Source organism: Amphibalanus amphitrite, unplaced genomic scaffold (genome assembly GCF_019059575.1).
Source record: "Amphibalanus amphitrite isolate SeventyFive unplaced genomic scaffold, NRLGWU_Aamphi_draft 000587F_arrow, whole genome shotgun sequence".
NCBI classification, from domain to species: domain Eukaryota; kingdom Metazoa; phylum Arthropoda; class Thecostraca; order Balanomorpha; family Balanidae; genus Amphibalanus; species Amphibalanus amphitrite.
The window spans coordinates 95,319-110,229 of NW_024882081.1; the positions used below are offsets into that span (position 1 = coordinate 95,319).

The window sequence follows — 14,911 nt, forward strand, 5'->3', positions numbered from 1 at the left end:
ACACTGGGGGAGGGGAGGGGGTCCGATAAGCACCGAGTCCCCACTGGACACACTGGGGGAGGGGAGGGGGTCAGATCAGCACACAGTCCCCACTGGACACACTGGGGGAGGGGAAGGGGTCCGATCAGCACCGAGTCCCCACTGGACACACTGGGGGAGGGGAGGGGGTCCGATCAGCACCGAGTCCCCACTGGACACACTGGGGGAGGGGGAGGAGGTCCGATCAGCACCGAGTCCCCACTGGACACACTGGGGGATGCGGGTCCGATCAGCACCGAGTCCCCGCTGGACACACTGGGGGAGGGGAGGGGGTCAGATCAGCACACAGTCCCCACTGGACACACTGGGGGAGGGGAGGGGGTCTGATCAGCACAGAGTCCCCACTGGACACACTGGGGGAGGGGAGGGGTCCGATCAGCACACAGTCCCCGCTGGACACAATGGGGGAGGGGAGGGGGTCCGATCAGCACCGAGTCCCCGCTGGACACACTGGGGGAGGGGAGGGGGTCCGATCAGCACCGAGTCCCCGCTGGACACACTGGGGGAGGGAAGGGGGTCCGATCAGCACAGAGTCCCCACTGGACACACTGGGGGAGGGGAGGGGGTCCGATCAGCACCGAGTCCCCACTGGACACTGGGGGAGGGGGTCCGATCAGCACCGAGTCCTCGCTGGACACACTGGGGGAGGGGGGTCCGATCAGCACCGAGTCCCCACTGGACACACTGGGTGAGGGGAGGGGGTCCGATCAGCACACAGTCCCCGCTGGACACAATGGGGGATGAGGTCCGATCAGCACCGAGTTCCCACTGGACACTGGGGGAGGGGAGGGGGTCCGATCAGCACCGAGTCCCGCTGGACACACTGGGGGATGGGGGTCCGATCAGCACCGAGTTCCCACTGGACACTGGGGAAGATGGAGGGGGTCCGATCAGCACCGAGTCCCCGCTGGACACACTGAGGGAGGGGAGGGGGTCCGATCAGCACAGAGTCCCCACTGGACACACTGGGGGAGGGGAGGGGGTCCGATCAGCACCGAGTCCCCGCTGGACACACTGGGGGAGGGGAGGGGGTCCGATCAGCACACAGTCCCCACTGGACACACTGGGGGAGGGGAGGGGGTCCGATCAGCACCGAGTCCCCACTGGACACACTGGGGGATGGGGGTCCGATCAGCACCGAGTCCCCACTGGACACTGGGGGAGGGGGTCCGATCAGCACCGAGTCCCCGCTGGACACACTGGGGGAGGGGGTCTGATCAGCACCGAGTCCCCGCTGGACACACTGGGGGAGGGGAGGGGGTCCGATCAGCACCGAGTCCCCACTGGACACACTGGGGGAGGGGAAGGGGTCCGATCAGCACAGAGTCCCCGCTGGACACACTGGGGGAGGGGAGGGGGTCTGATCAGCACCGAGTCCCCGCTGAGGACACTGGGGGAGGGGGGGGGGGGGGTCCGATCAGCACAGAGTCCCACTGGACACACTGGGGGAGGGGAGGGGGTCCGATCAGCACCGAGTCCCCGCTGAGGACACTGGGGGAGGGGGGGGGGGGGTCCGATCAGCACAGAGTCCCACTGGACACACTGGGGGAGGGGAGGGGGTCCGATCAGCACCGAGTCCCCACTGGAAACACTGGGGGAGGGGAGGGGGTCCGATCAGCACACAGTCCCCACTGGACACACTGGGGGAGGGGGGTCCGATCAGCACCGAGTCCCCGCTGGACACACTGGGGGAGGGGAGGGGTCCGATCAGCACACCGAGTCCCCGCTGGACACACTGGGGGAGGGCATAGAGGGTCCGATCAGCACAGAGTCCCCACTGGACACTGGGGGAGGGGGTCCGATCAGCGCACCGAGTCCCCGCTGGACACACTGGGGGAAGGGGTCTGATCAGCACCGAGTCCCCGCTGGACACACTGGGGGAGGGGAGGGGGTCCGATCAGCACCGAGTCCCCACTGGACACTGGGGGAGGGGGTCAGATCAGCACCGAGTCCCCGCTGGACACTGGGGGAGGGGGTCAGATCAGCACCGAGTCCCCACTGGACACTGGGGGAGGGGGTCAGATCAGCACCGAGTCCCCGCTGGACACACTGGGGGAGGGCATAGAGGGTCCGATCAGCACAGAGTCCCCACTGGACACTGGGGGAGGGGGTCAGATCAGCACCGAGTCCCCACTGGACACTGGGGGAGGGGGTCAGATCAGCACCGAGTCCCCGCTGGACACACTGGGGTGGGCATAGAGGGTCCGATCAGCACAGAGTCCCCACTGGACACTGGGGGAGGGGGTCCGATCAGCACCGAGTCCCCACTGGACACACTGGGGGAAGGCATAGAGGGTCCGATCAGCACAGAGTCCCCACTGGACACTGGGGGAGGGGGAGGGGGTCCGATCAGCACCGAGTCCCCGCTGGACACACTGGGGGAGGGAAGGGGGTCCGATCAGCACCGAGTCCCCACTGGACACACTGGGGGATGGGGGTCCGATCAGCACCGAGTTCCCACTGGACACTGGGGGAGGGGGAGGGGGTCAGATCAGCACCGAGTCCCCGCTGGACACACTGGGGGAGGGGGAGGGGGTCAGATCAGCACCGAGTCCCCGCTGGACACACTGGGGGAGGGGAGGGGATCAGATCAGCACCGAGTCCCCGCTGGACACACTGGGGGAGGGAAGGGGGTCCGATCAGCACCGAGTCCCCGCTGGACACACTGGGGGAGGGGGAGGGGGTCAGATCAGCACCGAGTCCCCGCTGGACACACTGGGGGAGGGGAGGGGATCAGATCAGCACCGAGTCCCCACTGGACACACTTGGGGATGGGAGGGGGTCCGATCAGCACCGAGTCCCCGCTGGACACACTGGGGGAGGGTGTCCGATCAGCACCGAGTCCCCACTGGACACACTGGGGGATGGGGGTCCGATAAGCACCGAGTTCCCACTGGACACTGGGGGAGGGGAGGGGGTCCGATAAGCACCGAGTCCCCACTGGACACACTGGGGGAGGGGAGGGGGTCAGATCAGCACACAGTCCCCACTGGACACACTGGGGGAGGGGAAGGGGTCCGATCAGCACCGAGTCCCCACTGGACACACTGGGGGAGGGGAGGGGGTCCGATCAGCACCGAGTCCCCACTGGACACACTGGGGGAGGGGGAGGAGGTCCGATCAGCACCGAGTCCCCACTGGACACACTGGGGGATGCGGGTCCGATCAGCACCGAGTCCCCGCTGGACACACTGGGGGAGGGGAGGGGGTCAGATCAGCACACAGTCCCCACTGGACACACTGGGGGAGGGGAGGGGGTCTGATCAGCACAGAGTCCCCACTGGACACACCGGGGGAGGGAAAGGGGTCCGATCAGCACCGAGTCCCCACTGGACACACTGGGGGAGGGAGGGGGGTCCGATCAGCACCGAGTCCCCACTGGACACACTGGGGGATGGGGGGTCCGATCAGCACCGAGTCCCCGCTGGACACACTGGGGGAGGGGAGGGGTCCGATCAGCACCGAGTCCTCGCTGGACACACTGGGGGAGGGGGGTCCGATCAGCACCGAGTCCCCACTGGACACTGGGGGAGGGGGTCCGATCAGCACCGAGTCCCCGCTGGACACACTGGGGGAGGGGGTCTGATCAGCACCGAGTCCCCACTGGACACACTGGGGGAGGGGAGGGGGTCCGATCAGCACCGAGTTCCCACTGGACACTGGGGAAGATGGAGGGGGTCCGATCAGCACCGAGTCCCCGCTGGACACACTGAGGGAGGGGAGGGGGTCCGATCAGCACAGAGTCCCCACTGGACACACTGGGGGAGGGGAGGGGGTCCGACCAGCACCGAGTCCCCGCTGAGGACACTGGGGGAGGGAGGGGGGTCCGATCAGCACAGAGTCCCACTGGACACACTGGGGGAGGGGAGGGGGTCCGATCAGCACCGAGTCCCCGCTGAGGACACACTGGGGGAGGGGGGGGGGACTGTCAGTGTGCTACGTCCGCGCACAGGGGCGCTACTAAGTCGTCGCGATAATCAGGCGAATTATCACCGCCAGAAACAGCTGACGTGTTAGAGCAATCTGCGGCGGGCGGCAGTCCACATTTGAATATTTCTTTGACCTCCTCCTCTCCTTCTAACTACACTACGCGGTACGTAGACCGCCCTTCCCCCTAACACGTCACACTGAGCCCCTCTGTACGCTAGTCAGACGCGCTCACATTTATACCTCCTCCGTCCCCGCCCCCGGGCTCGTCTCCCCGCCCGCCCACCCCCCGGCCCCGTGCCCCCCCCCCTCAACTCCGCGCGCGGCCCGGCCGTCCGTCCCGACTGACTCCGTACCCCGGTCGTCCCTCTGAACTCCGTACCCCGGTCGTCCCTCTGAACTCCGCACCCCGGTCGTCCCTCTGAACTCCGTACCCCGGTCGTCCCTCTGAACTCCGTACCCCAGTCGTCCCCCTCCCCCTGACTCCGCACCCCGGTCGTCCCCCTGAACTCCGCACCCCGGTCGTCCCTCTGAACTCCGTACCCCGGTCGTCCCTCTGAACTCCGTACCCCGGTCGTCCCTCTGAACTCCGTGCCCCGGTCGTCCCTCTGAACTCCGTACCCCGGTCGTCCCCCTGACTCCGTACCCCAGTCGTCCCTCTGAACTCCGTACCCCGGTCGTCCCTCTGAACTCCGTACCCCGGTCGTCCCTCTGAACTCCGTACCCCGGTCGTCCCCCTGAACTCCGCACCCCGGTCGTCCCTCTGAACTCCGTACCCCGGTCGTCCCTCTGAACTCCGTACCCCGGTCGTCCCTCTGAACTCCGTACCCCGGTCGTCCCTCTGAACTCCGTACCCCGGTCGTCCCTCTGAACTCCGTACCCCGGTCGTCCCCCTCCCTCTGAACTCCGTACCCCGGTCGTCCCTCTGAACTCCGTACCCCGGTCGTCCCCCTGACTCCGTACCCCGGCCGTCCCTCTGAACTTCGTGCCCCGGTCGTCCCCCTCCCTCTGAACTCCGTACCCCGGTCGTCCCTCTGAACTCCGTACCCCGGTCGTCCCTCTGAACTCCGTACCCCGGTCGCCCCTCTGAACTCCGTACCCCGGTCGCCCCTCTGAACTCCGTACCCCGGTCGTCCCTCTGAACTCCGTACCCCGGTCGTCCCTCTGAACTCCGTACCCCGGTCGTCCCTCTGAACTCCGTACCCCGGTCGTCCCCCCGGTCGTCCCTCTGAACTCCGTACCCCGGTCGTCCCTCTGAACTCCGTACCCCGGTCGTCCCCCTGAACTCCGCACCCCGGTCGTCCCTCTGAACTCCGTACCCCGGTCGTCCCTCTGAACTCCGTACCCCGGTCGTCCCTCTGAACTCCGTACCCCGGTCGTCCCCCTCCCTCTGAACTCCGTACCCCGGTCGTCCCTCTGAACTCCGTACCCCGGTCGTCCCCCTGACTCCGTACCCCGGCCGTCCCTCTGAACTTCGTGCCCCGGTCGTCCCCCTCCCTCTGAACTCCGTACCCCGGTCGTCCCTCTGAACTCCGTACCCCGGTCGTCCCTCTGAACTCCGTACCCCGGTCGCCCCTCTGAACTCCGTACCCCGGTCGCCCCTCTGAACTCCGTACCCCGGTCGTCCCTCTGAACTCCGCACCCCGGTCGTCCCTCTGAACTCCGTACCCCGGTCGTCCCTCTGAACTCCGTACCCCGGTCGTCCCTCTGACTCTGACCCCGGTCGTCCCTCTGAACTCCGTACCCCGGTCGTCCCTCTGAACTCCGTACCCCGGTCGCCCCTCTGAACTCCGTACCCCGGTCGTCCCTCTGAACTCACCTGCCGGCGTCTGCGGCCCGCTCCTCTGTGTCGTAGATAGGGTTGGCGCCCTGGTAGACGTTCGTGCCGGGCACGGCCAGACCGGCCGCCTGCATCCCCGAGTCGCGCGAGCCGAACGCGTTAATGGAGAGCGCCTTCACCTGGCGGCGCAGCCTGCCGCAGACACACCGGTGGTGATGGCGAAATACAGCCGTGGTAATGGGGAGACACAGCGGTGGTAATGGAGAGACACTGCGATGGTAATGGAGAGACACACCGGTGGTGATGGGGAAATACAGCGGTGGTAATGGCGAAATACAGCGGTGGTAATGGGGAGACACAGCGGTGGTAATGGACAGATATAGCGGTGGTAATGGAGACACACAGCGGTGGTAATGGAGAGACACTGCGGTGGTAATTGGGGGATACAGCGGTGGTAATTGGGGGATACAGCGGTGGTAACGGAGATATATAGCGGTGGTAATGGAGAGATATAGCGGTGGTAATTGGGGGATACAGCTGTGGCTATGGAGAGACACAGCGCAGTGGCGGTGGAACACCTTCAATTAACCCGCGCCCTGTAGGGCTACCGGCGGACCCTACGACCTGTACGGGGGGGGGGGGGGCTTTTCGGCCCCCCTTAAGATCTCGGAAATTTACCGGCCGAGTTTCAAATTTCAAACAGCGTTCGATAGCCCCACCGCGGAACTACCTTGTGACCTAATTTCATTGACATAGGTCAAACCGATGACGTCACAGGTCAGGTCAAAGGTCGGATTTTCACCGTTCACAGGCATTTCAAGAAATGTGTTGTGAAATCGAGGAAATTGGTAAGTTATTGGAAACCATCGATAGTACATTGTTCGTCAAACACATACTTCGTTATCTGAGGTCACTGATACCAGGTCAGGTCACAGAGGTCAGGTCACTACTGGGGGGTCACAATATGAAAGTGTCGTGTGATACATGTTTTATGGTACATTTTACATGACAAACGCAATTATGTGGGTCAGGCACTCAGGCAGCCTTTGGGGCCAGCTTAGGTCACGTTTTGGTGAAGGTCAGGTCAAAGTCAGATCAAATTAGGTCAAATTTCAAAGTTGATATTTTTGCATAAAATGGGTATCGATTCGACGCAACTTGTCACGGGGAGTCCAATAGTGGTCTTTGTTTTGCCCTACGTGGTTTAGAATTGCCAAAAATGGAGCTTGAAAATTTGACGTCATCATTTTGAACAGTTTTTTCGCTACACCTAACTTGGCCAAAAAATGAGATATCGAGCAGAAATTTGGTATATAAATAGAAGACGGTAGGTACTATCACATATATTCCGTTTTTTTTTTTCGAAACTCAAAAAACTTTTTGGATTTTTGGCTAATATATAAAAAAATGCATTTTTGATTGTTCGGGGTCAGAACTTAAAAATTTCAAAAATCCGAGATGACAGTTTTGTAGCCCTGTCAATTCTATACCTTTAATGTCCTGACCGTTTTTCTGTATCTTAAAGGCTGTAGGCCTGACAGCTCTTCTTCCGAAGGTCTTTTTACGGTCGAAAATGGCAGAACATGACGTCATTCTGACGTCATTTGTAACCAACCTATCATAGCCTCTAAAAAATTGTTTTGTCACAATGTGTAAAATTGATTCCCGGAGGAGTCCTGAAAGTTTGGTGGCGATTCAGGGCTGGTAAAGTGTTATGTCTTATTGACGTCGTCGGGGACACAGTAGGGTAGCCTGGGGCAAGACGCCCCAGATAATTTATTTTGCTACATAACTTTTGTCCTACATCACCTGGAAGGCCAAATTTGTGCTCAATGCGTTCTTGGGACATTTTACTTTAAATTCCATCCCTCAAATTCATTCACTTATGATCGGACTCCCAGATATGAAGTGATTTGTGAAGCAACTGCAAATGGGGCATTTTGCCCCAACCCCAGGGCAAAACGCCCCACGGCCCGGGGCAAGAAGCCCCATACTCTAGATTAAAGATTAGACATGCTAGTTGACCAAATCTTATATGAGAGGTCCGTTAGACCTTGGGAGGCACGGCACTGAAGTTAGCACCTTCCATCCTATCAGGTGTTCAGCTATGACACTATTGTATGTGCAGGTTTTTCACCTGCCTCATAAGGCCAAATAATAAATTATTGCCATGCAACTGTCAACCAAATACTTCCTTTGCCATCCGGTTGCTGAGAAAACTACACATAAATGCATAGCAACTTACTGTTTGCCAGCTACCGAACATTAGGAAGTGGATAGTACGAACAACACATGAGGCAAAACGCCCCATGGGGCTTTTTGCCCCGCGACCTACTGGGGCGTTTTACCCCATCACGTAGTTCGGTCAGAAAACAACGCCTTGCACTCCAGCAAGACATAATTTAACACGAACCAGCCCGGCATTATAAGCGTTAGATAACAGTTGTTCAAAATACATAAAAGTCGTTGACCTGATGTGGACCATAAAAGAACGCCATGATGCATAACCTGACAACAAAACATAAAAATCACTCCAAAGACACATTTTTGGCTATATCTCCCTAAGGAGTCATCACAATTTCTTTCCAGTCTGGTCATATAATGATCATATAGTGCACGTTTTATAGAAGAGAGAATATTGCCCCAGATCCTTGCCAGTTCCGAGAAACATCGGTGAGGCGTTTTACCTCGGCGGGGCGACGTGCCCCGGTCTACCCTATCAGTAAAAGTTCAAGTACCGGGGGTCAAAATTACCACATTTAGGTAGTAAACTTTTACAGTAATAAATAACTTTCAAATAAAGCAGAAACTAAACGCAAGTAATAGATATCATTGAATCCACAACGTATATCCCCTTTAACAAGGACATAAAAAGCCCCTACCTAATACATACCTACAACATGGTTATGAACAATTAGTAGCCACAACTCACTTCCGTTAACAGCAAAAATACCGTCGACAGTTGCTAGCGAAAACCAGATCAAACTAGATGATCAAACACATACTAACAGACGCTTAGACACCGACCCCGCTGTCGGCTGTGCTATTTCAAGCGGGGTTGATTGACGACCAGTTGTAGCCAGCTATACGACTAGACAAACGACTAGATTCGGAACCGGGGTCAGACCGGTTGGACATGGTAAATTCATGCGGGGTCGATAGTTTCTAGCCGGCGTCGTTGTGAGCTACCGATACAATAGCGACACCTATTGCATTTGTTCGACGATCGTAGCGCCCCCTACCCTTTCCGGGTTCTTCGTCTGTTACGCTAGCCGCTGACCGAGTGATGCCGTGACATTTAATTAACAAACTGGAAATTTCGAAGCGCGAGTCTGATAAGCAATTTAGTACCTATGACTGCTCGTAAAAAAAAATAATATAGAAATGAAACCTAAGGAAACGCACATCGTAGTTGCATGCAGCCTGCATACATGAATCGTAAAAAGGTCGGGGTCATTTTTTGCTCTCATTTTTTGGTCGGGGACGCAATTTGCTTTTTTAACAGCCCTGGGCGATATCTCCAGCCGTTTAGGAGATATCAACGGAGAAGGACAGGGGGCCGTTTCGGCCCCCCTACGGGCCTCGGGTTAAACGCGCACCGACGGGGGGCGGATATCCGCCCCCTGAGGTTTTTCGCGAATAGCGGAAAACCGCGGGCGCTACGCGCCGCGAAATTTGGTACGACTATTTTTTCATCAATTTTACACATGATGTGCAAGTCTGAACCTCCTAACTTTTAAGGTCAGGTCACCAGGTCACTTTGAATGACCCAACCTCAAGTCACTTTTTTGCAACTTTGTCACCGTGCCAGAGGCCAGAGCTACAGTAGATGTCGGAGGCCTTTGAAAGTCGCAGGATGTTATGAGGTCATTAGTAGCTACAATTTGTTTATCTCGGAATTTTGATATCGGTGACCTAAGGTCAGGTCAATTTCTCGACCTCCCCATTATAAGTCAATGGGGGAAAATCAACTCCCTATTTTTACCACTAAAACGGGTCGGAATGACCCCATATACCATACATGACTTCATATACGATCAACCTTCACTACGTTGAGGTCTGTTTTGCTGTTGGGCAGCTGTAAGGTCATGTGACGTCACCAAAGGTCACCAGCGGTTTTTTGCCAATAACTCCGTACAGGAACAAGATACAGCCGCGCGGATGGTCTCATTGTGTTCAGCTCGTCAAGACGCATCGAATGATATACATGATGATCTCGAGGTCACGTGACCTGAGGTCAACCTTTGACCTTGACCTTTCGAGGTCAACATATATCATTCGATGCGGATTGACGAGAGGATCACGATGATGCCCTTAGTTTGTCCCTTTCCTGACTTATTCGAAAGTTATTCGAGAAAAACTCTCCATATCTAGCGCCACCATTTTGACTTTTTTGACCCCTGTGACGTCATCTTTGACCTGACCTGAAAATGACCTTAGTAAAAATTGTAGACCTTGTTCGTGCGTATTCGATGCCGTTTACCGCTTGCCGCTATCTTGCTTCGTTCTCGAGATCTCAGGGGGGGGCGGTCATCCGCCCCCCCCCCGTCGGTACGAAGTTGGCGCAGACCCCCGTCGGTGCGCGGGTTAAGGGGGGAGGGAACACTGCTGACTTTTGGTCCCATTCTTTCCACGCAACGCCCATCGGGCCAATGTTAAAATGCCAAAATCAAAGGGGGCACGTTGCCCAGTGCCCCGTTCCGCCGCCTATGACACAGCGGTCCAATTCGAAAAGCAGCGGTAGTTACGGAGACACAGCAAGGTAGGTAATCGAGAGACGCAGCTGCTGTTATGAAAATACAGCGGTAGAGATGGAGACACACAGGGTGGTAACGGAGAGAAACCAATCAGAATGGAGACAAAGGTCGCGACTGGTGCGGTGTATCCTCTGCGCGGTCCTCACTTGTGTGCATATCCCTGGCCGGTCCTCACTAGTGTGTGTCCCCAGGCGTCCTCACTGGTGCATGTGTACCTAGTTGTGTGTGTGTGTGTGTGTGTGTGTGCCGCGGTCCTCACTTGCGCGTGTGGATGCAGGAGGTGATGCAGGTGAGCGCCAGGATGCCGCCCAGCACCGAGCCCACCACGATCAGCAGCATCTGGAAGACGGTGTCGTTGTCGTCCGGAGGCTGCACGGTCGTGTCCCCGATGGCCGTCAGGTTCAGGTTCAGCTGGCCCAGCGACTGCAGCAGGTTCTTGGTGACGTCACCCTGGAACTGCAGGTTGATGATGACGCTGGCCAGCACCGGCTCCGGCAGCGCCATGTCGATGAAGTGAGTGATCATGTTGGTGCAGGGCTGCGGCCCGTCCGGACACTCGGTCACCGTCTCCACGTTGGCCACGTAATCCTGGCCGTCCACCGAGAACACGTCCGTCAGAATGTCGGCCACTTTGTCCTGCTGGTTCTGCGGACAGAGAGACAGGGGAACTGTCAGAGCGGCGGCTATACTGTCCTGCTGGGCCTGTGTACAGGGAGACAGACAGGGGAGCTGTCAGAGCGGCGGCTATACTGTCCTCCTGGGCCTGCGGACAGGGAGACAGGGGAGCTGTCAGAGCGGCGGCTATACTGTCCTGCTGGGCCTGCGGACAGGGAGACAGGGGAGCTGTCAGAGCGGCGGCTATACTGTCCTGCTGGGCCTGTGTACAGGGAGAGACAGGGGAGCTGTCAGAGCGGCAGCTATACTGTCCTGCTGGGCCTGCGGACAGGGAGACAGGGGAGCTGTCAGAGCGGCGGCTATACTGTCCTGCTGGGCCTGCGGACAGGGAGAGACAGGGGAGCTGTCAGAGCGGCGGCTATACTGTCCTGCTGGGCCTGCGGACAGGGAGACAGGGGAGCTGTCAGAGCGGCGGCTATACTGTCCTGCTGGGCCTGTGTAGAGGGAGAGACAGGGGAGCTGTCAGAGCGGCGGCTATACTGTCCTGCTGGTTCTGCGGACAGGGAGAGACAGGGGAGCTGTCAGAGCGGCGGCTATACTGTCCTGCTGGGGGATGGGGGGGGGGCAGGGGATGTGAGAGGACACCGATAGTTCTGTGGTTTTAGTGAGTTTGTGAAATAATAGGTACGGCAAATATTGAGCTTAGTTGTGATGTTACTTAGGTACTACAAAGTTTTAGAAGAGTTGCCATGTTGTAGGTACTTGTAACACATAGTTAGTCACGACGTTCCTGATAAGCTGCTCCTGCTGGAGATCACAAGCTAGTAATGTTATGTTCTAGTAATCTTGCTACAGTCCTGTGCTTTAAACCTTGAGAAGGTGATACATTGAACTCTAATAAAACAGCAACAGGAGATCCACGGAAACAGGACAGTAATAGACATTAGCAAAAAGGCAATGCCAAACGAAAAAATGCGTTGCCTGCCCAAGCAAACTACCAATGACAGCCTCCAATTCAGCTGTGGCGGAAGGGGGGACTAGACGATCCACCAGCCAGCACTGGCGGATGGCTGGAGGAGGACTAGACAATCCTCTGGCGAACACCGGTGGAGGGGGGACTAGACAATCCTCTGGTGAACACTGGTGGAGGAGGACTAGACAATCCTCTGGCGAACACCGGTGGAAGGGGGACTAGACAATCCTCTGGCGAACACTAGTGGAGGGGTGACTAGACAATCCTCTGGTGAACACTGGTGGAGGGGGCATTAGACAATCCTCACCTCGACGAGCGCAGCCTGGTTGGCGAACACGAATTTGACGCGATCGGCCTCCACGATGATGAAGATGCGGACCGAGGTGGTGTCGCTGTGGCCGGCGGTGTCCGTGGCCGACACGTCAAAGTCGAAGTAGCCGTCCATGCCGTCGCTGACGTCGAAGTTGAGCTGCAGCGCGGCGGTGTCGGGCGAGTTCAGGCGGAAGGGCTGGCTGATGTTGGAGATGCTGGGGTCGCTGGCGGTGAACTCAGACACGATGGCGTAGGTGGTCGGGTCGTCCAGGTCGGCGTCGTCGCTCTGCAGCCGCAGGATGGTGGTCTGCTGGTCGCCGGCCGCGATCCCGCCCATGAAGCGCCGCTCGCCGAAGCTGGGCGTCACGTCGTTGATGTCGTCCACGACCACGGTCAGGCTGAGCTGCGAGGGGTCCGACGGATCGAACACCTCAACGTCCGGCGGCTGCTTGTTCTCCCGGGTTGTCTTCAGGATCAGGCTGTAGCGGTCCTTGGTCTCGCGGTCCAGCTCCTTCAGGTTGCGCAGCTGCGGCGTCTCGGCGCTCGAGTTCACCAGTTCGAACGTGTCTCGGTCGCCGCCCACCAGGAAGTAGAAGATGATGTCCGTCTGGTCGTCATCCTGCGCCTTGGCCGTGATGTCCTTGACGTCGGCCTTGGTGTCGTTCCCCTCGGTGAAGTGGGTGTCGTTGTTGTAGCGCTCGGTGAACTCGGGGGCGAACTCGTCCACGTCCCCCACGGTGACGCGGATGTGGACCATGCTCTGCAGTCGCGGCGTGCCGCTGTCCAGGGCGGCGGCGTGCAGGTCGTACTGGGAGTTGGGGCCCTCCCGGTCCAGCTGACCGCGCAGCATCAGCGACTGGCAGCCGCTCTTCGGCTCCAGCGCCAGCTGCCGAACAGCCGGACAGAACGTCAGCCGCCGAACAGAACATCAGAGGCTGGCACACTTAGCCTGACCCTGGTTGAGCTGGTAAATAACTGCAAGTATAAATACTATAAAATATAAATAACTGCGAAAAAACTGGCTTTAAATAAATATGTAAGTAGCGAACAATACCACCAACTACTACTTGTACTGAGCATTTACAGCAACCCTCCCCAAAAATGTAATTTCTAGAATCTAGTTTTATTAGATAGTTCGATTTTCGCGGGATCTGTTATCCTGCTGAAATATACCACATTCCAGGAATGTTTCTGTGTGTCTATCTACACACAGAAACATTCACACAGAAACATTGTAGTGTTTTGCTGCCCCTGGAACTGGTGTAGCTCTAGTCTCTACTGCCGCCGGCTGAACGCTTATACATATGTAGAGCATATTCTTGGCGTCGCCAGGCGGCTGTCCCTAAAGTTTTATAGCCACTACCAAAAAAGGTGTGTATTTAGTCTCGGCAGATGCCTCATGCCTACCAGACTCAATATAGCTTGGCAGACTAGCTAGCCTTGGTAAACATCTGTAAGATCCGCCAGACATCTACCAGCGCCAATAGATGTCTAACAGCCCGGCGGATATCTACCAGTCCCAGCGTATGTCTACCAGCCACGGCGTATGTCTACCAGCCACGGTGTGCGTCTACCATCCCCAGATTACGCGTCCACCGGCCCCGGCAGACATCTACACCCAGCCCCGGCGGATGTCCTCGGTTAATATCTACCCAGCCCCGGCGGATGTCCTCGGTTAATATCTACCAGCCCCGGCGGATGTCCCGGTGTACGGCCCTCTCTCAGTCCCGGTGTACGACCCTCTCCCGGTGGCCCGGTGTACGGCCCTCCCCCAGTCCCGGTGTACGGCCCTCTCCCAGTGGCCCGGTGTACGGCCCTCTCCCAGTGGCCCGGTGTACGGCCCTCTCCCAGTCCTGGTGTACGGCCCTCTCCCAGTGGCCCGGTGTACGGCTCTCTCCCAGTGGCCCGGTGTACGACCCTCTCCCATTCCCGGTGTACGACCCTCTCCCATTCCCGGTGTACGGCCCTCTCCCAGTGGCCCGGTGTACGGCCCTCTCCCAGTCCTGGTGTACGGCCCTCTCCCAGTGGCCCGGTGTACGGCCCTCTCCCAGTGGCCCGGTGTACGGCCCTCTCCCAGTCCCGGTGTACGGCCCTCTCCCAGTCCCGGTGTACGACCCTCTCCCAGTGGCCCGGTGTACACCCTCTCCCACTCCCGGTGTACGGCCCTCTCCCAGTCCTGGTGTACGGCCCTCTCCCAGTGGCCCGGTGTACGGCCCTCTCCCAGTCCCGGTGTACGGCCCTCTCCCAGTCCCGGTGTACGGCCCTCTCCCAGTGGCCTGGTGTACGGCCTCTCCCAGTCCTGGTGTACGGCCCTCTCCCAGTGGCCCGGTGTACGGCCCTCTCCCAGTCCTGGTGTACGGCCCTCTCCCAGTGGCCCGGTGTACGCGGCCCTGTCCCAGTGGCCCGGTGTACGACCCTCTCCCAGTCCCACTGTACGGCCCTGTCCCAGTCCCGGTGAACGGCCTCTCCCAGTCCCGGTGTACGACCCTCTCCCAGTCCCGGTGTACA

General features: G+C 58.6%; 1 protein-coding gene across 1 annotated transcript in view; it reads right to left on the reverse strand.

Annotated features, from left to right (window-relative positions):
- LOC122394362 (cadherin-23-like) overlaps positions 1-14,911 on the reverse strand; it is a 51,195-nt gene that overhangs the window by 3,165 nt on the left and 33,119 nt on the right. The window contains exons 8-10 of the mRNA XM_043391196.1: positions 12,399-13,289; positions 10,763-11,148; positions 5,786-5,938 (exon numbers count right to left, since the gene is read on the reverse strand). Coding sequence (XP_043247131.1) covers positions 5,786-5,938; positions 10,763-11,148; positions 12,399-13,289 — 1,430 coding nt within the window. The remainder of the gene's footprint in view (positions 1-5,785; positions 5,939-10,762; positions 11,149-12,398; positions 13,290-14,911) is intronic.